This window comes from Globicephala melas, chromosome 4 (genome assembly GCF_963455315.2).
Source record: "Globicephala melas chromosome 4, mGloMel1.2, whole genome shotgun sequence".
In the NCBI taxonomy this organism is placed as follows: domain Eukaryota; kingdom Metazoa; phylum Chordata; class Mammalia; order Artiodactyla; family Delphinidae; genus Globicephala; species Globicephala melas.
In genome coordinates, this window is record NC_083317.1 from 2,108,612 (window position 1) to 2,136,508 (window position 27,897).

Below are 27,897 nucleotides of genomic sequence, written 5' to 3' on the forward strand. Positions count from 1 at the left end.
GTTTCCTATCCATCCTGTCCTTTGTCCCTTTCATCTTGTCTTCCTTTCGGATTAACTGGATATATATTTTTTCCTTTATAAGGTTTTCAGTTATATACCTTTTTTATTATCATTTTAGTTGTTTTCCACTAACTTGTACTTTATCACCTCAAAAAATGATACGAGAATCTTACAACATGTAAATCTGAGTACTCAGTTCTCCCTTTAACGCCACTGGCATCCTGTATTTTACACGGAACTCACTGATCTGGTTTTTGGCAAATCACTGACTTCACGTCTTGCTTCGCTTGGAGCCCGGGCTGGAGACAGTCCCAGCAGGTGGCTCTTACCTGTCCCACGGAGGCACTGGACCGCGGTGGTGAAGCCCTTGGTCCGAGGCAGCAGGTGGTACTTGAGGACGGGCAGCCCCTTGGAGGCGGCCACCTCCATGCTGACCCGATGCTTCTTCTCCGTGAAGCGCGTGCCCTCACAGTACAGGAGAAACTAAGACACAGACAGGGGACGGAGGTCAGTGCGGTGCTGGCGACCGGGACTGGAGCCCGACAGGCTCCTTATCGCCCGTGTACGTGCCCCCGCCTGGCGGCAAAGTCTTGTGGAAATGTCGCCCTCCAGCGACCAGAGCGGGGCATGACCAGAGATGCCGCAATCACACGGTGCACACGACTCCTTCACAGACAGCAACAGCCCTGCACCTGTTCTCAGGGAATGAAAAGACACTTCCCGGAGAGAGTGAGACAAGGTATCCCTAGGCAGCAGCCTTCCGATGGCGAGTGGAAAACAAAGTCTCCTATCCCTTTGCCTTGGTGAGTTACAGACACCAAATAAGGAACTGCCGTCAGAGACCGGAACTGATAGGCAAACCGATCGATACCGATCATTTCAGATGGCTGTCCATCAAACTCCATCCAGGGGCTCAGAAAGGACCACCAGAGCCCCGCCCCCCAGGGCCCTGCCCTGCCCTTGAAGGGTGGCTGATTTAAGTGCAGCGCAAACCTTCTAGCAACTGAAGTCCACGTCGACCCACAGAACTACAGCCCACGAGGGCTTGTCCTGAGCCCCGACTCGGCGGAACAGCCCGGGCGCTGGGCAGACGGCCCGCTAACGTCTCCAGGGAGCCCCGGCTCAGCCGCGCAGGCTCTGCTCTGAGTGGGGCCGGGTGTGAGGGGCGGCGGTGCCCCTGGCGTGGCGGGTCCCACCTGGGGCAGGTGGAAGCAGGTGGTCCAAGAGGGGTTCCCAAGCCTGCGGGCTCAGAGGGGCGGGGCCCCGCGCTCCTCAGACAGCTTCCTTGGTGCTCAGAGGCTCTTGCTGGCTCACCACTAAGAACTCAGGCTGCGCCCGAGACTCAAGACAACACGGTCCGTGTGGCTTCACCCCTCACTCACCCACACGTATTCGGGGTAGTCAGCCAGGCGCCTCAGCCCTTTGATGACGGCATCCCGGTCCTCCTCCCATTTCCGTTTGCAGAACACGATCTCCAGGAAGTACCACGTCCAGCCGATGAGGGGCACGTACAGCAGCTCCCTTTTAGCCAGGACTTTGGAACTCTGGGGGGAGGGCAGAGCAGCTGGCGCATCAGGACCACAAGGTCCCCGAGGGCACGCCCCCGCAGGCCGCCCCCAGGACTGGCTGTCCTCGAGAGACCCTGCCTCTGAGTGTGACGCTCTTGGTAAGCATGGACCCAGAGTGCAGGCGCCACCAGATGGGGAAACCGCGGGCAGGTGGGCAGCACGGGAGCCAGGGACCTAGAGGTTGCCCTGGCCGCCAGGCCCGGGGCTCCCCAAGGAAGATGCCAGGGCCGCCACGCACTGCGCTTCCACCGCAGGGGACCCCTCATCCTGTCTCATCTGAGGCAGCTGAGCCAACCGGGGGAGGAAGGAGTTGAGAGGAAACGCAGTAACACCTGGTCTCGTGAGCAAGCCCTGGGGCAGCTGGGGCAGCCTGTAGTCCCAGGTGCCCTGCGGTCAGCCATGCTGGGACTCCTAGCTTGCAGGGACCAGGGGCTAAACCAGAGGGAAGGCCAGACCCCAGGGAGCCATGCCAGCCCCTCCCTGGGACCCCACGTCACTTACCCCACCCTCCTGCGACCCCCGCGTCTCGCAGCCCACTCCCTCCCGGGAACCCCACATCGCTCACCCCCAGCACGCCAAAGCGCTCACACATGGTCCACCCACAGAGGAAGTCGATTTCGAAGTTGTGGTTCAGGATGATGACCACATGCTCCTTCCCGAAGTGGCCCACCGTGGCCTGGTCGGTGAACAGGGTGCACTCCGTGCATGACCACCACTCCAGAAGCATGACCAGCTCTGAGGACACACAGGGAGGGACGTCGGCGAGGTGCAGACCACCGCACTCCGGGCCGGGCCCCACCCCCCCCACCCCCCGCTCCCTGACGTGGGCAGGGCTTGTACGGTATCAGCCCGACTGGCATTTTCGGCTAGAAATGAGTTTTGATGGTTTATGTTTATGTTTAAAATTAAGTTTTCTGAAATTCTAATTACGCCTCTCTAAGCAAAAGTCAGGGGAGAAGTCAAATGAACGCAGAAGAGATGGAGGAGGGAGCCCGTTTTAGGTGGAAGTTTTTCTGACCAACATATCTGAAGGACTTAATTTAAAACATTTTTTCTTAAAAATCAGATCTTCGCTTTTCTTAAAAATCAAATGTCCCATTTGATTTTTAATTCAAGCGAATTTTAATATTCGCTTATTAAGAGAATACACCATCAGCATTATATTACTATTATTATCAACAACTACAAGTCATTGAATACCGACAGGATACCACGTGCTCTGCTATGTAAATTACATACGTTATGTCATCTACTTCTCAGGCGACTTGAGTTAGTGCTATTATCATTCCCAAAGCACAGATAAAAAGTGGTGGAGTTCCAATCTCAGCCCAACACACTGAGCCCGGGGCTCTGTGGAAAGTTTCAGAGGAAGCTTAAAAACACAGAAATAGACAAATAAACTAGGGTCCTCGTCGGGCTACAAAGGGGTCCTCAGTTTATGTACGTTAAGCACTGTAACTCTTACCCACGTTACTCGTTACAAGAGTTTAGGTGGATACCTTTCTCGTCATGTCCGACTGCAGTTCTCACAGGTGCTGTGCACTGACGGGATAGCACACGTTCAGTCCCCAGCAGAGCAGGAAGGGGAGGCTGCAGGCGCACAGCCAGCCAGCATCACACCCATCACGGCCAGGCGCCCGAGGAGGGTGGCCTCAGACCAGGAAGTATGGCTCCCAGGCTCAGGACGCCCACCAGACAGCCTGTCCTTTGTTTGCTGGACACCAAGCCATCGGTTTTCCGGAGACTGGCCCTCAGGGAGGGAGGCCAGGGAAGGCTGATGGGGCAGGACAGCCCAGCGCTTAGACAGTGGGCTCTGAGCCTGACTGCCTGGGCCTCGGTTTCCCTGTTGACAGGAGACAATAGTGGCTTCCTCACAGGGCTGTGGGGGACTGGATGGGACTCGGCACGGGGCCTGGTTTCTCCTTCCACTTAGTGTCCCCACCAGCCCAGGTGGAAGTGGGGGGACACACAGCTCCACCCCACGTGCTGGCATCTGAACTTCCTTTTCTACACAAGGCGGGGACTGGACGGAAGGCCGACTCTCAGGTAATACCTGAACACTCTCGAACCACAAACCGCGGTCCCTCCTACCCTCGGGGCAGTCAGAGGAGGGGTCATAAAGAGGTCAGCTCCAGGACATGCTCGCCATAAGCTTCATCAAGGGACCAGAGAGGGCTCTGAGGGGAGGCAGGCCAGGTCAACAATGGCAAACTCCCCCCCGGGATGCACCTGTTAGCCTGGCGACTTCCAGCCAGCACTCAAGGCATGAAAAAAGACCCGAGGAATGGAAAGACAAGAGGCCCTGGACAGACGGTCTCCAAAGAGGAGTTACAGACGGCCGGCAAGCCCACGAGTAGATGCTCGGCACCACCAGTCGTCGGGAGAGTGCAGGCCAGAGCCACGGCGAGGCAACCACGTCACGCGCACCGGGACGCTGTCATCTAACGGACAGACAGTAAATAGCAGGTGCTGGTGAGGAAAGGGTGCCTGGGCCCCCTGACGCTGCTGGTGGGGACGCGAAAGGCGCAGCCGCGCTGGAAAACTATGTTCCGGACGAGTGGCCAGAGGCCCCAGCAGCTGCACCACTAGGCAGACGCCCAGGAGAAGCGAGGGCAGACGTCTGCGCAAACACTTCACGGCAGCGTTATCCACAAAGCCGCAAAGGGGCAACGACCCAGATGTGCACCAACTGATGCGTGAGCAGGCAGCGCATATCCACACGGGGTGACGTCTCTCAGGGACGCGGGAACGCGGGCCTCACACGCGCTACGGTGTGGACGAACCTTGGAAGCACTGAGCTCCGAGTGAAAGGAGTCAGACACGACCACACACCGCGTGGTTCCATTTGCATGAAATGTGCAGAAGAGGCGAAGCCACCGAGACAGGGGGCAGAGCAGTGACTGCCAGGGGCCGGGGAGAAGCCACCGAGACAGGAGGCAGAGCAGTGACTGCCAGGGGCCGGGGAGAAGCCACCGAGACAGGAGGCAGAGCAGTGACTGCCAGGGGCCGGGGAGGGGGCAGAATGGGGGGGGGTGACCTCTTCTTTATGGGGTGAAAATGTTCTACGATTAGACCGTGCTGATGGGCCCATGACTCTATGAATACACTCAAACCGCCGGGCTGCATGCTTTAAATGGGTGAATTTCACCCCGATAGCTGTTTAAGAATTACAAAGCAGACGGAAACAGGGACTTTCCGGGTGCTCCGGCAGTTAAGGCTCCGCACTCCCCACGCAGGGGGCCCGGCTTCGATCCCTGGTCAGGGAACTAGATCCCACATACCGCAACTGAGACCCAGCACAGCCTGATAAACAAACATTAAAAGAAAAAGAAAAAAGAAATAAAGAGGCCCAAGGTTAGGCTGACCCGTCCATCTGGAAGCACAGGCAGCTGCTGGGGGCTTGGTGAACACCCCACCCAGGCGGCGGGGACCAGGGCTGAGACAGACCCGCGTGCAGCTTGGCGATGGCCTGTTCCTGTCCCTTTCTCGATGACGGAGGCCTGGGCAGACCTCCATGTGTCAGCTGGTCACGTAAGAGCCTGTGGCTGAGGCCACTGCTTCTGAAGCAATTTGCTCGGGAACAAGGAAGGGTTTATTCATTATTGTAGTCAGGACATTTATTTTATTTATTTATTTTTGGCTGCATTGGGTCTTCGTTGCTGCGCGTGGGCTTTCTCTAGTTGAGGCAAGCTGTGGCTTCTCTTGTTGCGGAGCACGGGCTCTAGGCGCACGGGCTTCAGTAGTTGTGGCTCACAGTCTCAGTAGTTGTGGCTTGCGGGCTCTAGAGCGCAGGCCCAGTAGTTGTGACGCACGGGCTTAGTTGCTCCGAGGCATGTGGGATCTTCCCGGGCCAGGGCTCGAGCCCGTGTCCCCTGCGTCGGCAGGCGGATTCCTAACCACTGCGCCACCAGGGAAGCCTGTAGTGAGGACATTTAACTTGAGGCCTACCCTCCTCACAGATTCCGAGTGGACAGTACAGTACTGGTAACTGCGGGCCTCTAGAACTTACTCACTGTGTGTAACTGACACTGCACACCCCTCTGACAGCGCTCGCCCCTTCCCCTCCCCCAGCCCCGGCAGCCCCCATTCTCTCCTCTGCTTCCTTGAGCTCAATTACGTTAGGCCCCTCATGTAAGAAGGACAAGTGCAGTCTGTCCTTCTGTGACTGGCTCCTCCACATCTTGTCCTCCAAGTTCGCCCCTGCTGTCACACACGGCAGGGCCTCCTTTCTAAAGGCTGAATAATATTCTCTTGTGCGTATAGGCCGCATTTTGCCCATCTGTTCGTCCGCTGATGGACCCTGACGTTGCTTCCACATCTTGGCTATGGTGAACGATGCTGCAGTGGACGCTGAGGTGTGGCCGTCTCTTTGATGGGGAAATCCTGCGATGCTTTCTCACCACAAGTCTGAGAGGAATCAATACAGCCTCAACCCACTGACGTAAAAATCACCCGGCAGGGACGGTGGCGGCCTGGATGAGCTGCTCCGACCTGCGGGCCCCTCGTCCAAGGAGCAGGGACCTCAGCCGTCCTCTGGGGAGGATGCAGAGCCCGCAGGGGGTGCTCAGGACCCCAGTGAACCCGGCTCTCCCGGCCGTCCCTGTGTGTGATGGAGGAAGCCCTGGACGAAGCGAGTAGGGGTGCGAGTCTAAAACCGCCCCAGACACGGAATTTTCTAAAAAAGCCACCTTTCAAAGTCATTTCTTCACTTAGGCCTGACAACACGTGCCTCACTCACGTGGGCACTGACGCCGCATCTAAAGGCTCCTTGTTTCCACGACCGCCTCCCAGGATGACCTGCAAATCACGCTGCTGGACACCACAGCGCCGGCTCAGAGCTGCCACCTGCGGGGGACGGGCCACGTCCGCTGGCCACTCACAGGTGGAAAGGACGCCGGAGCTGCGACCCCGTGGCACCGTCCAGGCACACGAGGACCACTGCATGGGACTGTGCGCACATCCCTGGGCGGCCTGCACGGGTACACCGCCTCCTCGCTACACGGCAGGCTTCTGTGGGCGGGAGCTCTGGCCAGCAGCCAGGATGCAGGGGAGAAAGTGCTCATGGGGTGCGGGCGGGGTGCCTTCCCCTGGCCGCACACCCTCCCCTGGCAGCACCTGGGACCTGGGCATTTCTGGTCCAGCGCGAGAGGTCTGGCCCAGGTGGGGCTGGTGAGCAGGACTGAACTGAAGACAACACCGGCAGCCCCTGCAGGCATTTTCCCCGCCCCCCCCCCCCATCCCCACCCCGGCCCTGCCCGGAGAGTGAGCCCAGCAGAGGGCTGCCTGCAGGCAAGCGGTGCGGCGAGGCAGCTCTGTTCCACCAGCTGCCAGCATGGCCCGGCGGGCTGCTCAGCGCATGTCCAGTCACATCCGTCTCTCGTAGATCGTAGATCGCCACGCACGCGGCCAGGGCTGACGCCGCGAAGGTGCTCGCGGTCAATTTGGAGAATATTTTGAATGAGGACTTTTTTTGTGATTTCCTTCATTCAAACATATGCTTTTTGCCCTAACACACATGAGCAAGCCATGCTCTGCACATTCCAACGAATGAGTTTTTGAAAAATTCAAACTTGCCTACTAAGAGTAATCGTTTATTTAACAGCGTTGTACGCACATTCTACGCGCTAATTTAATCTTGATGGTCCAGCTGAGAGGCGCCGTCTCTGTTTCACAGACGAGAAGGGTGAGAGCCTTGGCTGAGGTCCGCAGGGAGCCAGGGCCCCAGCCAGGCTCTCTGGGTCCACATCTGTGCCCCTAACACAGCACGAAGACTCCTCGGGCCTGAGGACGACGAGTCACCCTGGGCTCGGGGGGACAGCAAAAGACACCTGGCATCACAGAAGGAACACAGGGATGCTCGCAGAGTTGAAAATAAAGCAGTGGTTCAGGGTCGCCTACACCAGGGGTTCCCAACCCCCGGGCCGCAAACCGGTACCGGTCCCCGGCCTGTTAGGAACCAGGCCACACAGCAGGAGGTGAGCGGCTGGCCCGCTAGCGAACCCCATCGCTTGCATCACCGCCCTCCGTCCGCGGAAAAACTGTCGTCCATGAAACCGGCCTCTGGTGCCAAAAAGGTTGGGGGCCGCTGGTCCGCACATTGGTGTGACCCTCGCTCACCCCACATGCCCACGGGATCGGGGAAAGCTTTCACCAGCGCAAATCCGGGAAGGACTCCTGCTCGTGTATTTAAGAAATGGACAAGTGGAGAAGCCCCCCCGATTCACCAGGTCCTGGGGGAAACTCTCACAGCATGTGGGTTCAGTGGGCACCTGTGTTCCTTCCAAATACTGGAGGATTTTACATAAATCTTAACTTCTACCTCAAGTTTTCTTATTTTTATGCTTTTTTATATTTTCTTGCCTTAAAAAATGAATTTGTCTTTGCTTTTTTAATCCATCTTTTTCAAATAGTTTAGAAGTTATGTTTGATTTCTGTTTTCTACCCTATACTTAGTTAACAAAGCCTTAAGGAAAGATCTCTGCTGTCTTCCTGACAAATACAAGAATGATGGAGTCCGAACTTTTGTCCCCACTCCTGACTGACAGACTGCCTGCCGCTGGTCCTGTCTGCTCTCAGCCACGCGGGTTGGGGCATCGTTATTATCTTATATGACTGTTTAGATTTACCTACTTACCAATTTCTCAGTCCACCAGTCTTTCTGGTAACTCAGACCCTACTTTCTCTGATGGTTTTTGTTCTTACTAAAGAATATTCTTTAAAAAAATTTCAGGTGACGATATACTCACTTTTTGTTCCCCTCAGGCTGTTTGATCTCATTCTCAGTCCTGAAAGGGCACTTTGCTGGATATAGAGCTCTAGGCCGAGGCTGGAGACGGCCCGCTGCCTCTGGCTCTGATGACATACGTTCTGCCGAGTCAGCTGGGAGTCTGTCAATCTGTGTACGTGGTCTAGCTTTCTTTTCTGGGCGTTTTTAAGATCTTCTTTTTGTCTCTGGTGGTTTGTGGTTTCTCTGTGACGGGTCTAAGTGTGAACTTCTGTTTATATACCCTGCTTCGTTTACATTTGCTTCCTAGAGCTACAGAATCTTGTTTTTCATCCGTTCGGGAAAATTCTCAGCCATCATTTCCTCCAATGGAGCTTCCGCTTATTCTTTCCTTGGGTACAGGAGTCCAAGACCTGTTTCATAGACTGTCACTCTCCCCTTACATCTTTTAACTCCTGTTTTATATTTTTCATCTTGTCTTTCTACTGCGATCAGGATGATTTCTTCATAGTAATGTCCAGTTCACTCACTCTCTCACTAGCTGTATCTAATCTGTATCTAATCTAAGCTGTAACATTCATTCACTAAGCTTTTACTTTTAAAAAATATTATAATTACCATCTTTATTCGCCAGAGTTTGGCTGTTTTGTAGCGTTTTAACTTCAGAATACTGCCGGAGGTGGAGTCTATGATTTTCATCTAGTTGGCATTTGCCCTTTAGGTATGTACTCATCTCCCACTGTATGTCCTCTATGATAGGATTTCTAATTCTCCTTCTCACACACACATAAAGGTGGCCTTTTATTTAGGAAAAAACCGCCTGGGAACTGAAACTATCTCAGTTTATGCTATTTATTTATCGCAGTTTAGACTATTTACGGCTGGAAGCACAGGCAGGGCTGCCGCACCTTGCGGGGTGGGGGCGGTGCACACACCTGGGCGTGGACACTCCTATGGCCGCTTAGCTGCCGTCTTCCTGCTCCTGCACTGGGAGGGGTCACAGGGACAGGCACACAGACTCACCACTTCCCATAGGAAGTAACGTGTGTATTATTTTCTCTTCATTGTAAAAGAAACGCGTTCTTATGCTAAGAAGTGTAAACAGCACACAGTATGAAATAAACACGAGTCCCCGCCTTCCTTCACTCCCGGGGTGGTTACGTCTTCTGTTCACCCTTCAGCTTTCTCTAAGCAGGGGTGGCCACACACAACTGCAGACACATCACACACGTGTCTTAAAAGTAAATAAATGCAGAGCACCCTCTGTGCTTTGCTTTATCGCTTCCGTTTTCACTTAAAAATGTATCTTGAACTTGGCTCTCTAGCAGGACAGAGAGATTCTCCCTGTTGTTCTTGGTGGCCGTGTGGGATTCCATCCGGTGGACACACCACAGTTAGCTTCCATTGATGGGCATTTGGGCTGCTCCGTTTTATATTAGTCTTGTGTTACTATAAAAGTGGTAACATGAGAATATCTGCACACATATGTACTGCTGCAGGTATCTTTCTAGGTTACATTCTTATTTGGTGGAATATTTAGGTAAAAAAATAGAACCGCGTAAGTTGTCCATCGCTACCGGCAAACTGCCGTCCAAAGATGTGCCCCGTGACCCCAACCTGCAGGGCGAGCGGCCCCCCACGCCCCCCGTCAGCAGCTTCTAAGTCTCTGTCCAGCTGATGGGTGAAGACCGATTCTGTTTGTACAAATGCACACGCATCACAAGGGCGTATCGGTAACACCTGTACACGCCTAAACACATACATTTAATTAAGAGACGGGGGGGAGTCCTTGCCTCTTGCAGAGAGGTACCGCAACATTTACACGTGATGGCAGGCCGCCCCGAGGGTAGCTTCACTGTACTCTGGTGAGGGGGTGACTGGGGGTCTGGTGACCCAAGACTGGCCACGTATCGGCGGCAGCTGTTAGGCCTTGGTCATGGTGAACTGACTTTATCATTGCTCGTTTCCAACTCCCCAGAGTACCGCGCGAGACCGCGTGGAACTGCCACCTCTGTGGGTCCAGAGGCTCAGGGATCGGGCCGTCACGTGGTTCAGCCCAGTGAAGAGCTCAGGCCAAACCCCGCCCCTGCTACAGCTACTGGCCAGGAGCACCCCCGGTTCCTGCCGGGGAGCGGGAGCCAGCCCACTGTGTCTCGTCTCACCACCACAGGCGTTCACCCCAGGGGCCCTGCACTGGTTTGTCCGGGACCGTCCAGCAGAAAGGGCGCCGTCCTGACTGTCCGCGGCCCCCCGATCCCCGCCGTGCACACGCGGGGGGTACTCACGGCTCCAGAGCGAGTATGCAAGGCGGCAGTTGAGCCGGCGGTACAGCTGCTTGTTCACGGGCCAGAGGACGAGCGTGCAGAGCTGGATGGAGTTGATGATCAGCCCGCTCACCACGAAGACGAAGCCGATGAGGAGGTGCACGACGAACTGGGTCTTCAGGAAGGCAAGCAGGCCCATGGCCACAGCTCAGTAGCGAGTGCAGGGCCCTTCACTGAGAACAGCCGTCCTGCAAAGACGGGGCCGGCGGTCAGGTGGGGCGCCAGGGACCCCAGGGGTGAGGGGCTGCGGGCGGAGGAGGGGTCCACGGTGCTCACGCCAGAGCCCAGATCTGCAGCCACCCCCCACGGGGTCCTCATGCCCTTCCCTCCCGAGAGCGACGTACGTACGGGGCGGACGGGGGAGCTGACACACCGTGCACGCAGGCATCACCCGCAACATACACACACATGCACACACACACACCTTACATACACACCACACAACGTATACACACATGCATAAAAGAAAGGAAGAAAGAAAAGACTAGAAGAGATGCACACAAATATTAATAGTGAGCATCTCTAGGTAAAGGCATGATGGGTAATTTTTCTTTTCTTTTTTTAGCATCTTACTTAAAAGATCAAAACTGCACACTCAATCTCTATAAAAACATTTCAACTACTGTCTTTTAACTCCCAAGCTGCTGTACCCTTTTTAGCTGACAGGCTTTTGTTTTGGTCTCTAACGCAGAAGCGGTGACCCCTCGGGACTCAGCCAGCTTCTCCCGCTTCCCTTCAACACTGGTTTCTTGGTTTCAAAGATGAAGCCAGAGGCTCGCATTTCATGGCTGTACTTGTTCCGCGAGCTGCCCTGGAATCTCGCGTGGACAGAAGCAAGCAGACGGCTGGGACGGAGCCCTGGCACTCTCAGAGCCGGCCGCGCCGCAGCCTGGTGGCTGCTTGCCTCGACCGCGGCTGGGTCCTCCAGAGACGGGCCCCACGCTCTCCGGGATGCGAGTGGAGTGGGCTCCAGAGGCCTCCAGGGTGGCCACGCTGGGCACACCGGGGCACAAGGGCCTGGCTGCTGTGCCAGGCATGAGGCCACGTGACTCCAGAGGATGCCCTCCGTCCGCCCTTGGCCCCCGAGTGGCTGCGTGAGGGGCGGGGGTGGCGGATAAACCAGCAGCCACGTGGGGAGGATGCCCGGGAGGACAGGGAAGGAGCCGAGGCGTGGGAGTCCCCAGGGGAGCCGGCCCCCCAGGCCCGAGCAGGCCTTCTGATGCCCGCAGCCCCCGAGAGGCCCCAGCCCCCCGCCTTCGTGTCCAAAGCTCTGACCCCGAGAGGCCCCGAGAGGACGCACGTGCGGCGCTGCACACGCTTCCTGCCACCGCCTCCTAAACTCGCACGAATCCGGGGGACGCCGTCACTGCCCCGGGGGATGCCGTCACTGCCCCGGGGGACGCAGTCACTGCCCCTATGTGACGGGCGAGCAAAGGAAGCGCAGAGGCTTTTTGACTTGTTCAGGGCCACGCAGCGCAAAGCAGGAGGGCCGGACTCCAGTCCCAGCAGGGAGCCCCGCGCCTGTGCCCCCGTGGGCGGGGACCCCTCTGTAATGCACAGACTCACACATCAGCCAGGCCAGGCCTGGGGCCAGCTGCCTTCTGGGACCAGAGAGAACGGCTCTGACCAGACCTGACGCTGCCGCCCGGCATCTGGACCCGCACCTGCCACCAGGCGGGCTCCCTGCACCCCCGGCCCCAGGAGACCAGGCTGTTCCCCACCCCGCCATCCTGGGTCAGGCTCAATAACCGTGTGGGCCACAATAACCAGGGTCCCCAAAAGCCAGCTCGAAGATCGGCCCGTCAGCTGTGATGCTGTTAGAAGCAGGTTCCCCAGGTCCGTGCCAGACCTGCTGGAGAATCAGCTTCACAGAGGGATCGCTCACACACGCGCAGTGCGAGGGCACCTGTCGGACCGCTGCCCCATCATGACCAAGCAGCTCCACGCCCCCCCAGCCCCTGGCAGCCCCTCTGGGCTTCCTGACACGGGATCAAGCTTCCTTTGCTAGAGGTTCACATAAAGAGGCCCGCATGGGACCTGCAGTCCAGCCTCAGATGGCAGGGCGGTCTCCAGTCTGTCCGCTCACCTGTTCACCTGCCGACGGCAGCAGGTGTGCGGCCTCTGGCCCCGCACTTTCCCCAGCGAGCCTCTGTGCGGACACAGGCCTTCCCTCGGGAATCTGTTTAACAAGTCCCAGTCCCCGGTCCATCTCCTGAATCTCTGGTCGAGGAAGTCCATCCCCAGAGGCCCCAGAGAGCCGCACCCCCATCTGGAACGGCCCCTCAGCCCCGCTTGGAGGTGAGCCTGGCCGGGGCTCCTGGCTACAGTCGGCTGTCCTCCCTGGTTGTCAGTCTGTCCCCAATGCCCAGATGTGGGTCTGGTGTCCTTGCTCCCTGTGGGCCAGACCCTGTCCTAAGGCACGTCAGCAGCTGCAGTCCAGGCCCCTCCCACCTGCCCCTGCCACGAGAGCACCCAGTGCCCACCATCTGCTTGGACATCACTGCCTCTCGGCCTACCACCTCTGACCCAGCTGGGCCTGACAGTCTTGATAACACGTCAGTCACACGTGCTAACTTGGAGGACCTTCAATGACGGTGGGGGAGGGCTGACCAGCCCCCCCACCCCCGCAGAACCCACCCTGCTCCCCAATCAGCCCACACCCTCCCCAGCTCTCCCCCAAGGCCTGCAGACTGGTAAGCAGGAAAGCATCAACTCGGCAGCCCCCAGGAGCACTGGCTCGTGTGCAGCCCCTGAAAACATTAAAAAAAAAAAATATATATATATATATATATCATCAGAGAATTCTAAGTTGATTTCTACCTTTTGAAACCCAAGTTTAAATATGCAAGGGGCATAAATTCTGTCATACTGTGAACTTTTAAACATACAGATCTTCCTTAACTTACAGCGGGATTACATCCCAATAAACCCATCGTAAGTTGAAAATATCTTGTTAAGTTGAAATATATTTAATACACCTAACTTCCCAAACATCAAAGCTGAGCCTTGCCCCCCTTAAACGTGCTCGGTGTAAACTCACATTATCCTGCAGTTGGGCGAAATCACCTGACACAAAGCCTATTCTATAGTAAAGTGAGCGTCTCCTGGAACTGATGGAATACTGTACTGAAAGCGGAAGACAGAGCGGCTCTCTGGGCCCAGCATGGTCGTCAGTGCACTGGTTGTTCACCCTCGCGATGGCGGGGCTGGCGGGGTGGCAGCCACCACTGCCCAGCATCAGAGGGAGCGTCCGACCGCATGCTGCCAGCCTGGGAGAAGGTTAAAGTTCACAATTTGAGGGCTTCCCTGGTGGTGCAGTGGTTGGGAGTCCGCCTGCCGATGCAGGGGACACGGGTCCGTGCCCCGGTCCGGGAAGATCCCACATGCCGCGGAGCGGCTGGGCCTGTGAGCCGTGGCCGCTGAGCCTGCGCGTCCGGAGCCTGTGCTCCGCGACGGGAGAGGCCACAGCAGTGAGAGGCCCGCGTACCGAAAAAAAAAAAAAAATTTGTATTTCCATTGTACGTCCTCTACAGGATCTCATTGTAATACCATTTATTATGATTGAGAGTCTTTCACCAATCATCTTAACCTAACATTATGTAACAAAAATATGTATGAATATTTAAATTTGATTTTTACATTTCTTGTGCATAGGTTAAATTTAAGTTTCAAAACTTCTTCTGGAATATTTGATGAAAATCCACTCCTAAGCAGTTCAGCCTGTGTCACCTTAGAATCTGGGCATTTGCTTGACCACAACGCCATGATCACATCTGAGAAATTTAACACTGACGTGAGCATATCACCAAATATCCCATCTGTGTTCCCCAAATGGCCCGTGTCACTTCTTTTCGTCCAGGCCCCGGTCGAGGGCCAGTGCGGCGTTTGATCGCACGCCCCTGTTCTCCTCTGACCTATACCACACTCCCGCTCCCGCTCCCGCCGGAAGAGCCCGGGACAGCTGTCCCGTAGATACCCCGCAGTCTGGCTGTGCTTCCTTGCGACTAATCCACGCTCAGGATGATGCTGGGGGCTCCTGGCTGCACCCACCAGGGGCACTGCCCCTTGTCCCCTTCCTGCCACAGCTTGGTGAAGGCAGTGCCCCTAGGTGTCGGAAGGCAAAAGTGCAGCCTGCTGGGCTCACCCCCCAATCTGATGGGAGACGTTTGAGTTGATATCCACCCCCAACCACCTCTGACCCCAGTTTCCGTCAAGGCCCCCTCCCGCCTAACTCTCACATCCTGAGCGCCAAGTGGGCAGAGCTTGTTCTGACCCGTAACCACCGCCCTGTAATGGGTGCTGTAGGGCCCCATTACCCCTGCCTGTGTGATGCACTTAACCTCACGACACAAAAGAGATGCTTCAAAACTGCAGCAACACACAGCTCTTCCACTGACGTTGCTGTAAGCTTCTAGAAGACACGCGATACGGCCTAGAATAGAAGGACGCATCTAAGGTAGAAATTATGAGGCATACATAATTGGTACCCATCCATCCCCCGACACCCCCAAGGTAACCGCCATTGTTCCATAACGTTTTATTTTAAAGTAAAAGACATTGGCCCCTTTTCATTAATACTCAGATGCTGTTGCTGGCCAGGAAACCTGAGCCCAAGTCCCGTCCTCAGGTAAGAGTTTAGGTCGTTCCAGAAGCCTGGCACCTGCACAGCCCGGTCCTAAGGGTACTGTGGCTCCGCACAAGCTGCCGGACCCCACCTTCTCGGGGCAGGGGACGAGGTGCACTCACCCTCACCAAAGGGGAGACGGAGGGTGGCGCTGCCACCTGGGGACAAGGGGCACAGAACAGAGGCCGGCCGGGGGAGGGGGAGGGGCCGGGCAGTCGGCAGAGCCGCGCTGCCCACAGTTCCAGGGCAGGTGAGTGAGGCTCCCGGAGCTGCAACACGACACGCGTCCTCTGAGAGACAGTGACGGGGCCTCTCGGGAGCTGCCAGAGCTCCGGTGGGGCAGGAAGGGCCGGGAGCCAGACCAGACCCTCCTCCCAGCTCCAGCACTGCCCCCTCCCCCTGCCCCAGCAGCAGGACCCTCGTGGACCTGACCCTGTCCCTCCAGGGCTGTTGCTGCTAGTTCTGAGCCAGTTCCCGTGGCCGCGTTGCTCGGGGCTCAGGGTGGTGAAGGGGAGACCTGGGAGCCAGGAGCGCCTGGACCACCTCCCCACCATCCCGCCAAGGGCCTGGCCCGCTGCTGGGCTCTGCCGCCGCCACTGCCAGCCCCGACCTTGGCACCTCTTGTTACGAGTGAATTGTGTCCCCTCACAAGGATATGTTGGGGTCCTACTGCCAGCACCCCAGCGTGTGGCTGTGTTTGGAAATGTGGTCTCAACGAAGGAAATCAAGTTAAACGGGGGCACTAGGGTGCGCCCTAATCCAATTGGACCGGCAGCCTTATAAGAAGAGATTAGGACACAGATGTGCACAGGGATGGCCGTGTGAGGACATGGGTGGAGGCGGTCTCTACACGCAGCTTGTTCCTTCACAGCCTCCGACACCCTGGCCTCGGCCTTCCAGCCTCCAGGACAGGGAGAATCGATGTCTGTTGTTTAAGCCCGCAGCCTGCGGTGTGTGTCAGGGCCCCGGAGCAGAGGAACACAGCTCTTAGAAGTATGCAGGCCTTGTTCCCAGATCCCGTAATTCTGGGCGTGCACAGGCCCCTTCCCACGTCCTGCTGCCCAGGAGGCCCAGGGTCTGCCGCGGACCCTGGCCCAGCCTCACCCTGCTCACGTCCCCTGCACCTGCCTCAGGGCTCGCCCCAGGACTGGCACTGGTCCCTCTGTCCCTCTTCCTCAGGAACTAGCCCGGCAGATGGTGTGGTCTTCAGATCTCCTTACCAGGCACACCCCCATCTTTGCCCAAACCCCCATCTTTCCAACAAAGCCTTTCAACAGAAACAGAAGTTGTAGTCGAGGGCCCATCAGAGTGCTTCCTTGCTCCATGCAGGGAAGGTGAATGGCTCTCTCTGCACGTGGAAGACCGCTCTCCCATTTGCACACAGGGCCCACGTCAGTCCCTCCAGCCTCTGCCAACGCGGTCTAATCTTACAGCTGGGGGAGCAGCGCCCAATTGGAAACTGCACCCCCAGCCTGAAACTGCACCCCAGCCTGAAACATCCAGTGCTGTGGCTCTCCACTGGGCAGAAGCTGGCCAGCTCTGGGGGACGCCACTTCAGCTGCCCTGCTGCCCTGCTCCTGAGATCCAGGGAGAAGGCATCGCCGCTGATAACCACTCTGGGCCAACTACCTCTCGGAGCTGAGGTCAGAGCCTGGCAGCCTCACCCTGCCCTGTCGGGGCAGTCTCTCCTGAGCAGGTCTGACCTTGAGCACAGTGGCTGGTGAAGGGAGAAGACATTAAACATGCCAAAAGTGCCTCATTTTTGATGTTCTAAATAGGAAGTCTGGACTATAGGATTAAAAGAACGGTTTAGTTATATGTGATCTAAATTCAAAGTCCATAATGAAGGAGAACCAAGGCTGTTACCTTCCCTTCTTCCTTCCTTTGTTCCATCCACCCATCCACCCATCCATCCACCCACCCACCTACCCATCCATCCACCTATCTATCCACCCACCCGTCCACCCATCCCATCCATCCATCCACCCACCCATCCATCCACCCACCCATCCATCCACCCCTCCATCCACCCATCCATCCTTCCACCCACCCGTCCACCCATCCCATCCATCCACCCACCCACCCACCCACCCAACCATCCACCCATCTACCCATCCATCCACCCATCCATCCACCCACCCACCCACCCATCCACCCACCCACCCATCCATCCACCCATCTACCCATCCATCCACCCACCCATCCATCCGCCCACCCATCCATCTGTCCCATATTTGAGTGCCTATGTGTGCACTAAGCAGAGCAGACGTGGTCTGCTATGAGGCAGCAGAACAGAAAGGCCACGCTGGCCGGCTGCACGGGGGGCAAACTGGGGGCAAGCCCTAGGTTTTTGTTTTGCGTGTGAATACTTCTGTTGTTTCCGAGTCAGGAAACACCAGAGAAAAAGTCTATGAACAAGACTGACTATTGGAAACAAGGGACAGTAGAGAGATAACGTCATCTCTAATATTTTTAAAGTATCTTAAGATAATTTAGGTGGCAACGTCTACTGTTCAGAACATAGCCAAGAATGGGAACAAACCCCCACCGCTTTCTGGGCAGTCAGTCTGGGTATCAGGGACGCAGACACGTCACCCACAGGGACTCCTTAGCTCCTAGATGGGCTCCTCCTCACTCTTGCTGTCAACGCAGCTGGGACATGTGGGACTGGGTGGTCTCCTGGCCCACGGCCAAGCCGAAGCGCCAGATGAGAAAAGAGGGGGCGGCAGGCGCTGGAGGCAGGCGTCCCGCTGGCGGCAGCACGAGGGAGGCAAGCCCGCGACTGGAGACAGCGCCACCTGGAGGGCATCCGGGGCCGGGGCAGCTCGCAGACCCAGCGGCCCCACGATGGCATCACGAATGAGAACGTAATGCAGCAACTGTCGTCCACCCTGACCGTGCCCCTGCGCAAGGGGGGCTGCGCCACTCACCGTAGTACTGATGGTGGCCGAGGGGCAGAGAAGGACTTTCATGAGTCTAACAAAAATTTTAGATTAGACCAACACAATCCTGTTTTTGAGGTTTAAAGGGGCTGGCTTCAGTTCTTGGGTAAATTCACTTACAGGGACCACCTTGTCTTTCAATAAGGCTGAAAAATACGACATTTCTTTGCTAATAATCATGTGTTGCTGGTCCAACCTCATGAGCCTAAAAATTGAAAAGGAGGAGTGAAATCATCCCTGCTTGCAGCTGGTGGGTTTGTACCGTATAGACCCAAAAGAGTCCCCGTAACCAAAGTGCCACTACAAACAGTAAAGGCTGACAGTGATGCTGAAAGGGACGAAATTAATACAATGTCAGAAGTCAACATTCTAATAATGTTCAACAACTAGTTCTACCTGAAATAATCAGGAGGCACTAAGACAATAGAGAAGTTTATTTCTTTCTGACTTAACAGATCCAGGTTGCGGGCCCCAGATGGTTATTTGGGACAATGGAGCAACCTAGGCAGCCATGCACTGAAGATGCAGCCTGGCAGCTCTGCCCACCGTGGTCGTCTGGGGCCCAGGCTGCCAGGAGCCCTGCCATCTTCAGTGCGTGGCTTCCTGCGTTGCTCCATTGCTCCTCTCTAGCAGGTAGAAAGGGGAAAATTGGAAGTCCAGGACTAGGGATTTCCTGTAAAGCAAGAGGGGTGCAAACTCGCAGTCCAAGCCCTTGGTGAGCAGAACGATGAGGACACAGAGCCCTGCGGTATGTCCAGGCCACCAGAGAGTGTGGCCCAGTGGGCACACCTCCACGTGAACACACAAAAACAGAAGACACAGTGGAGAAGACCCTGTGTACATTTGCAATAAAAAAGACAAAATACCTAATCACGAACTTCAGGAGAAATAAACAGGTTTATATGGGTAAACCTTGGAATATCCAGAAAGAGACAAAAGCAGAACTAAACAAATGGGAAAACACTGTGCGGCAGGGGCGACACTGCCCCCTGCGGTCACGCCCTGGTAAAGCAGCACTGTTCTCCCCATCGAGATGTGGGGTCGGCTTCCTGGCCCCGGATCGCAGGCTGGCGACAGGGCTCAGCACTAAATAGACTGGGGCGGGCCTTGCATCACACGACTGACTCCCGAGCCTGGGCCTTCAGAGCCCTTGCAGCTTCCAGCGCACCCTCCAGGCGCCAGAGGAGGAAACTCAGGCCAGCCAGCTGGAAGGTGGGCCCACATGGAGCAGAAATGGACCCACGGCCCCAGGCAGGCTGCCGGCTGACCGCAGCCTTGCAAATGACCCCAGGTGAGATGAGCAGAAAGCCGCCCTGCTGAGCCCAGACCAAAGTGCTGACCCACAGCTGTGAGCTAAGAAAACAGTGGTTGTTTTCAATCACAACCTTTTGAGGTGGTTTTTCAGATAGTAATACATAAATAATACACAAGCCATTCATTCTAAGTTCATTTATAAATATAACTGAACCCTAATTAAAATACCAACAGGTCCCCCATCCCTCAGCCCTGGAGCTAGAAATGCTGATCCTGCAGTCCACATGGAGAAACAAACAGGAAAGAAAACCAAGACAACCATGAAAAAGAACCAGGGAACAGCCTGCAAGATACGATCACGTACAACGAAGCCTCTGCTATTAAGAGTGTGGACCTGGCCTCCTGGAGTCCCTGGGCACCTAGAGCAGTAAGCCTGCAGCCGCTGGTGGGAGACTTGGAAGCCGTGTGGCCTGAGCGTTGCTGCAGGCTGAGCAGACGGCACAGGACACGTCCCACATGCCTGGCTTTCCGTCGCACTTGCCTTTAGGCAGACTTGCATTTCTACCGTATGCACAATAAATAGGATACAGTTGGGACTTCCCTGGCAGCCCAGCGGTTAAGACTGCACCTTCCAACGCAGCGGGTGTGGGTTTGGTCGAGCTAAGATCCCACATGCCGCGCGGCCAAAAAACAGCAAAACAAAACAAAACATAAAACAGAAGCAATATTGTAACAAATTCAATAAAGATGTTAAAAATGGTCCACATCAAAAAAAAAAATCTTAAAAAAAAATAGGATACAATTAACCTAAAACCATCACTGGGTTCATGAAACTCTTTTGGCATTCCGTATCTCTCAACCAAGGGGTAAGGAAGGTATCATGAAAGGATGTACCAAACGGCCCCTCCAGGCCTCCGTGACAACCGCCCCTCATGAGAGAGCTCGGCCATGGCAGCAGCGCTCATCCTTGGGCCCTGGGAGGGGACCCCCAGCCCCAGATCTAAGCCATAAAGGTGACCCTGTCCCCAGTTGGAGCGGCTGCCCCAGGGATGGCCCAGTTCCAGGCAGTGGGGCCTTCAGGGGCTCCCAGGAAGGCGTCTGCTTTCCTGGACCAGAGACAGGCCCCGCTCACTGTGCTGCCCCTCTGCTCCTGGCCCTCCTTGAGTGAGTAAGCGGCATCCATGGTAGCAACGTCAGGAGCACGAAGGGACAAGCAAGGGGAGAAAGGACCCACGCTGCGCGCGGCGGCCTCGGCGAGCAGCCAGCGGCTGCCACAGCCAGAGGCAGAGGGGACACGAGTCTCGGGTATTTCAACCACCACTTCTGTTACCTGCGGCCCAGACCCCCGCCCGCGCACCCGCCCCGCTGCTGGCACTGTCGCGCACGCAGGTCTCGCACGTACACGACGCTCGGCAAAGCTGGCTAAAGGGATGCCACGTGTTTACTGCGTTCACGTGCGACACCAGCAGCGCGACTCCTGAAGCTCGTGCCTTTCACGTGTCATCACGGGCTGCCTCAGCGACACGTTTCCTGAAAGACCAACGTTACAGGAGAGCCAATGTAGCACGTTACCTGACAGTCTCATCTAAGACTCTGAAAACCCTGTCAAACTCCGGACGGGCCAGTGCCGTTGGCTGCAGAGGGGCTGTGCAGGCTGGCGGGGGAGGGCTCCCGACTCAGGACAAAGGAAACCGCCCATATTTCCGGGTCCCATCGGAGACACCTGGGGCATTGCTGTAGCTAGCGAAGGCCGGACAGATAACTGGCTGCCCAGGCTGAAGGGCAGGGGCCACGCGCAGCCAGCACTGTCCTGACCGCGGGCTGCTGGAGGAGCCTGATGGATCAAAGGGCCCCCAGGCCCCCTCCAAAGGAGGCCGAAGCTCCCCGCCAGGCTAGGAGAAGGGCCTGGGAACTACAGACGGAGGACAAGGGTGGGGAAGTGCTGTCACGTCCCCAGGGGGCTTTCCACTGTGGAAGCGGTGCCCCAGGCAAGAAGAGAGGGGCGGCTGGGCGAGGAGGGGGGCTGGGGCAGAAGCCCAGGGACAGACGGCCACGGGCCACGGTGAGAAGGCATGAGAGGGACTCCGGGCCCCACCTGCCCCACCTACCAGAGCTCCAGAATCCTCCGTCTTTCTGAGGTTGCTCTGATGGTTTTACTGGCCCGAGCAGCGGTGAGGTTTGCGGTGCAGGGTGGGAGGGACGCGAAGAGCTCCCAGGCCTTACGACTGCACAGTAGGCCTGTGACAAGCCTCTAGGCCTGAGGACACAGCGGGCGCCCCTCACACCAAGGTGGCTGCCTGGCCTGTACGCACACACGCACACATGTGCACACGCGCACTCACACGTGTGCACGTGCACACAGGAAACAGGCACAGCTAACCTGCCTTGGATGTAACTTTGTGACAATGATCTGCCCTTTATAATAAAGACGCTTTACTCGTAGAGAAACAGATGGGAGTTTGCTTTATAATTATTCAGTAAATTGGTTGTTAATGCACTTTTCTACATGTACAATATATTTCACAATTTAAAAAGTTACATCGAGGGCTTCCCTGGTGGCGCAGTGGTGGAGAGTCCGCCTGCCGACGCAGGGGACACGGGTTCGTGCCCCGGTCTGGGAGGATCCCACGTGCCGCGGAGCGGCTGGGCCCGTGAGCCATGGCCGCTGAGCCTGCGCGTCCGGAGCCTGTGCTCCGCAACGGGAGAGGCCATAACAGTGAGAGGGCCGCGTACAGCACAAAAAAAAAAAAAAAAAAGTTACATCGAGTCCTGGGGTTCCCTTAGGAATGCAGAGGGCTTGTCACTCCCAGCCTGCAACAAGATAAAGCCAGACAAACTGCAAGTTCATGACTTTTCTTGACCCCATCAGAGATGTGAGGTCACAGGACAAGCAATTAACAAAAAATGTGGGGTGAGGTGGGCGCCTGAAGGGGGCGGGACTGAGCCCCGGGGTTCCCGGGGACAGACCCAGGAGGAGCTGGTCACAGGAGGCCACGCAGCTGGGGAGGGCGTGAGGGGTCCCAGAGCTGCCAGTGCGGAGGGAGTCTCCCCTCCCGCAGGCCTTTTCTCCATGACTCCCAACCAGCATGCCTGAGAGAGTCTGGGAAAAGCTTCTACACAAACTCTAGAGTCTATAGGTAATTGACAGTGCTTTTTAAGTATGCAGAACACAAATCTCAAAGGATGAACAAGGCCACTTGCCAAGATAAAAAATGTTGTCACATTTGCCATTAAAGAGGCATCATGTTTCACACACTTAAAAAGATAAGAGTTTTAGAAAGGTAGGATTGGGACATTGGGATTGACGTATATACACTAATATGTATAAAACAGATAACTAATGAGAACCTGCTGTATAAAAAATAAACAAAATAAAATTAAAAAAAAAAAAAGAAACGTAGGATTCCAAATGGAGTAAACACGACAGGTTTCAAATGTCCACCTCGGCCTCTGTCCAGAGGGGAGGAAGAGCCCGCTTCGCGGGTCCCAGAGCAGCCCCGACCCAGAGGCGTTCGGAAGAGGTCAGACTCACCCCAAGTCGGAGAACGAGGGTCGCCTGTCACTCAGCAGCCTGCCTGTCATTTGAGCTTCTGGCCAGAGCACAAACTCAGAGCATCTCAGACATGCACGTTGTGAAGTAGAGGATGGTTTCCGAGAACATTAACCAGATGTTAGGTAGAAACATCAGGTAGAAAGTGAAACAAAGACTGTCACGAACGCCGTGCACCCACTTGGTGCACACGGCCTGACGCAGAGCAGAGGCGTCGCCCCGGGACCCCGGGACCCCGGGACCCTGGGAGACAAGCCCTGAGTTCCTCCTCCCTTTCCTACCAGTAGCCGGACTGGAAAGTGGAAGACCTCTGTGGTGGGGCTGGACAAGCAGCCTTCAAGGCCACAGGGCAGCAGCCCACTCCTGCCCCCAGAGCGGCTCCATCCCCACTTCGCCCCACCTGGACGCTCAGGTTACAAGTCCCGGGCGGGGCAGGGGGCACTGGCCGCTGGGGAGACCTCTCCTGTGCCTGGGGGGCAGGTGCAGGAACCGATGGCCACCCCCTCCTTGCTGCATCCCCACAACGGAGCTTCTCACCCTGAAACCAGTTTTTCCAGTACAAATGGGAAACGCTAGTGGAGTCTGATGGGATTTTACGGGCAGTCCCACTGGCTCCCTCACAGCCTTTTGTGAAGGTAAGAGGTGATCTATAAACAGACAGGTAAATCCTAAATTCTTCCGCACTTCATTTCCTTGAACATGAATTCATCCCTTTCTCGGGCTTTGTCTTTCTTCTGCTTTTCCCCCAATCCCCAAAAGTTTACACCAAAGCCCTTTGTTCTCAAGTTTACCCTAAGGATTCCTTTCCATAGCAGGCAAGACCGACAGCAGCATCTGAGGACGGCTGGGTCGCGGGCAACGTGGGCGCATCCGGGGGTGGGGTGGGGGAGGAGACCTGAGACCGCTGGACGGGACCACTGGACGCGACGCCATCAGAGGCCTGCAGGGCACCCTAGAAAGAGCACGGCTGTATCTGAGGAACAGGCCTTGCTTTTTGCTCTTTTGGGGGGAACCAACCTCTTGCTGTGATCACTTTCAGATGACCCTGCTCGGGGAGGACAGGTCAGCAGCTGAGGGAGGACGGCTGCCTCTAGGGCAGACCTAGTCCCACAGTGTCCTTCCCTAAAAGTCGGGGCAACCCTGCAGCAAGCAGGCTGGCTGCCGTGCTGCCCCGATCTCACCCGGCACCCAGCACTCCATAGGAACAGCACAGGAACTGATGGCGAATCCTGCAGGTGAACGTACCAGCCACGCATCTCCCACTGATAGCCCCATTATGTAAGGTAGCACATCTACTTCCAAAGATATGAGTTATAACAAAATTTGTTAATATTTAAAAGACACAATAGATAAAACATTTTCTGAGTTTAATGTTAATACAGCCATGGAAAGAGTTACCAGGGAATCTGGTGACCTTTACAGATGTTCCAGCTGTGACAGAGAGTTAATACTGAAGCCTGAGTAAGAAGACAGGTGACGACCTTTCTAGCTCTTTCTAGCGCTGGGCTCTTCTCCTTTATCAATAAGTACTTGCGAAGAACCTGCTGTGGGCAGTCACTGCTTTTGCATCCTAGAGATAATGGCACGGCACCACCTCAGTGCAGGATGCGATGCTCTACTCGACAGAAAGACCAAGTATCAAGACAGAACAATGCACTGAGCGGAAGAAAAGAAAATTAAATTCATGAGATGGCAAAGATTCACTAGGATTAATTTCATCTACTAAATGATAGCCCGTTATGGTGGCAATGATCTTGCAACATTTAAAATGTTAAATTGCTTAAGAAGTTTTAATCCCTTCCAGTCAGCATAGAAACTCCAAGCCCTCTACATCTGGCGCTGCTGACGGAAGGTCCCGACACGGCTGGAGCGCGCCCCGCCCCGCCCCCTGCCCCTGCATGAACGGCCACGCACTCTGTCCAGTTCCCTTTGGAAGAAGCACCGGGAACGATCGCCCTCTCTGAGAGGCTCTTTCTTCTCCCCTGCACAGCGCACTGACTCCCATCCTATGGATTTTTCTAAATTGTAACATACATAGCAGAGACGGGTCTATTGACTGAACCAAGAAATAATAATACGCTCGTACTACAAATGCTTTACTGTCATCTTAAATGTATTGCAATGGTTATCTCACTACCAGCAGCATCCGCTTCCTAAGTGCTTTCAGGTTGAAACCTCTATTTAGGCCAATAGCAGTGGACACAGCAGGGTTTTCCTTGAGGATTTGATGCGTGAACAAGCCAAAATGTGGTCACTTTACAAATTTCACAGAATTTGGACCCTGGGACCAAGAACAGTAACATTTAATTCCACGATTCTCCTCCTACTTTCCCCCGGACGCTCCTTCCCCACAAAAAGTGTGCTGGAATAAGTCCCACTGTCTGCAAGAACTGGTTAACTCAGTTCTTTTTTACCTTCCTGCTTTCTTAATCTCTGCGTACACCTTTGAAAACAGACCCTTTACTAATCCTCCCTTCACACGTCTGTTTTCTATCAGGACGCTGACCCACACAAAGAAGACGACAAAAATTATGCCAACCTCATGATAGGCGAGGTTTCAGAAAATTTGACTTCCACTCATCCTTTGTGAAAAGATGATTTGAGGATGTAGCCCAGCAAAACAAGAAGGAATCTAAGGAAGAGGAAGACATGGAATTTAAGAAGAAGAAATAGGCAGGTCTGCAATGAAAAGCAATGCCAGGATAACAACTTTATAGATGGCCTGGAAAGAAACTGGCCCAGATTAAAACAGGAAATCTTTCAAGAAGAAAATAGAATTTGTTCAACAAAGAATATAACTAGGGAGCTGGAAGTTTTTGGTATTGAAGAAGGAATATGTTTCTTTTCTCAAAAATAAAAAACATGGGCTTCCCTGGTGGCGCAGTGGTTGAGAGTCCGCCTGCCGATGCAGGGGACATGGGTTCGTGCCCCGGTCCGGGAAGATCCCACATGCCGCGGAGCGGCTGGGCCTGTGAGCCATGGTCGCTGAGCCTGCACGTCCGGAGCCTGTGCTCCACAACGGAAGAGGCCACAGCAGTGAGAGGCCCGCATACAGCAAAAAAAAAAAAAAAAAAAAGTGGAAATTTGAGTACATTACAGTTTTAAGGGAACAGTAAAATAACTAAAAACAACAGTATAAGTAACAAAACTTAGTGGCAGCATTGGAGAGAAGGTGGGAGGCACGTAAGTTGACTAAATTCCTCATCGCTCCGCGTGAGGAGTGGACAGCTACCGCTGATGAGGATGGGGGTCTGGTCCACCTTACACACTGATAACCAAAGATCTAGAACAGTGCCTGGGACACGGTGGATACTTAGTAAAAATCTGTCCGGGAACTGGATAAAGTTTAAGTCAAGAGAGAGAGGCACGTGCAAACTCTGTGGAACGCGCCCGAGGACTCATTCTCAGTGGAGACTCTGAAGATGAATTCCGTCAACGCCGTCAGCGTCCACCCTCGGTGCCCAGGGTCCCGCCCGCCCGCCACGGTTTTCTCCACCAAAAAGGAGGAGTGTGTTGACACTGGGGCTTAGGAGTGCCTTCTTGTCCCGTGTCTGTGGCCTCAGCGGGTGACATGATCCTTTTGAATTTCTGTATCTGTTTGAAGGTGGCGATGAGGCAGCCTTTACGCGCAGCGGCACAGGCGGGCTCTAAGGGTTCATAAGCCTCCCTCCCTCCTTCCTTTATAAACAGCTGAGGTCTGAAACAGCCTCTGTAAGCCAAGTTTTAAAGGGCATTCAAGTTCCCAGGTCAGCAAACAAAGGTGCTATTTTCCCCACAAATTATAGAATCTGAATCATTTTGAGCGTCTGCAAAACCGCATAATTCAGCTGCTAACCCCAAAAAACGGCTTGCACAAGAGGGTCCTGTTGCCACATGAGTTTGGGGGATCCTGGGCGCCCCACTCCATGCTGAAGGTAACAGATACACGCTCTGAGACGGTCGGCAGCAAAGAGATGGGCTGGCCAGTTACTTCCCAAACGTGAGCTCAGTGAAGCTCTAGGTCCCTGTTTGCCAGTTTCACTAATTCAGACTCACTTTCCCTCCTGGCTCTACACTAATGAGGTTTTAATTATTCTCTACACACTTCATTTCGAAGGGCGTGGTTGAAATCTGATTATTGCACACGCTTATAAATAACTAACATGAAAAACAGCCACCCTTATAATTTCAAACAAGGTTTTCAGCGCTAGGTTTTTTTTTTCTCCCCCCCACAAACACCCCAAAACCCCAGAGCGATAAACACACGTCAACAGGGAGGGAAACTTATCAAACTTAGCCAGGCTTCCTGGGAAAAGCTGGGCTCCATCCTGGCCCCGGAGCCCAGACGAGGCGACTCTCCCCCACCTCACTCCCTGGTCAGAGGGTCCGCGTGGCACCTTCCGTGACCCCACAGGGCTGCCAGACCAGACTCCCCCACGTAAAGCCTCAAAAGGGGCCCCCTTCACGGGGCAGGGCGACTTCTCCCCCAGACCATGCTGGCCGCGTCCAGCGCCCCTGTGAGTGACGGGTTCACACCCAGCAGCAGACGGAGCCCGCTCTGGCCAGAGTCCCTGCCCACGGAGAGAACCAGAGGAGGTGAGACCTCTGTCCTGGGTGCTGGGACGTCCCGGGCAGCTGTGACTATAGTCACCTGGTGCCCGCCAGGGGAAGGTCCCTCCCGCTGGACTTCCCGTGCTGCTCCCAGTAGGGGGAGCCAAGATTTACATGATCTGCAGCACGGAGGCCGCCACCTTGTCCTTGAAGTGTGCGCACGTCCACAAAGGTGCGTCCACAAAGGTGCGCCGGCCTCTCGCGGAGCAGAACGCTCCTCCCCGCACCCTCCGACCAGGAGCTGGGCTGCATCTGTGCAGTGAGCTGCGAGCCCCCAGTCGCCCCTCTGCAGGGGGCCTTCCACCAGCGCTGAGCCAGTGC

The 27,897-nt window shown here is 55.4% G+C and overlaps 1 protein-coding gene across 3 annotated transcripts in view; it reads right to left on the minus strand.

Annotated features, from left to right (window-relative positions):
* AGPAT3 (1-acylglycerol-3-phosphate O-acyltransferase 3) overlaps positions 1-27,897 on the minus strand; it is a 95,993-nt gene that overhangs the window by 16,485 nt on the left and 51,611 nt on the right. For all 3 annotated transcript variants that reach the window (XM_030835536.2, XM_060297709.2, XM_030835534.2), the window contains 4 exons: positions 10,578-10,804; positions 2,134-2,303; positions 1,383-1,544; positions 330-483 (listed from right to left, as the gene is read on the minus strand). In XM_030835536.2, the coding sequence (XP_030691396.1) occupies positions 330-483; positions 1,383-1,544; positions 2,134-2,303; positions 10,578-10,755 (664 nt within the window). In that variant the 5' untranslated portion in view covers positions 10,756-10,804. The remainder of the gene's footprint in view (positions 1-329; positions 484-1,382; positions 1,545-2,133; positions 2,304-10,577; positions 10,805-27,897) is intronic.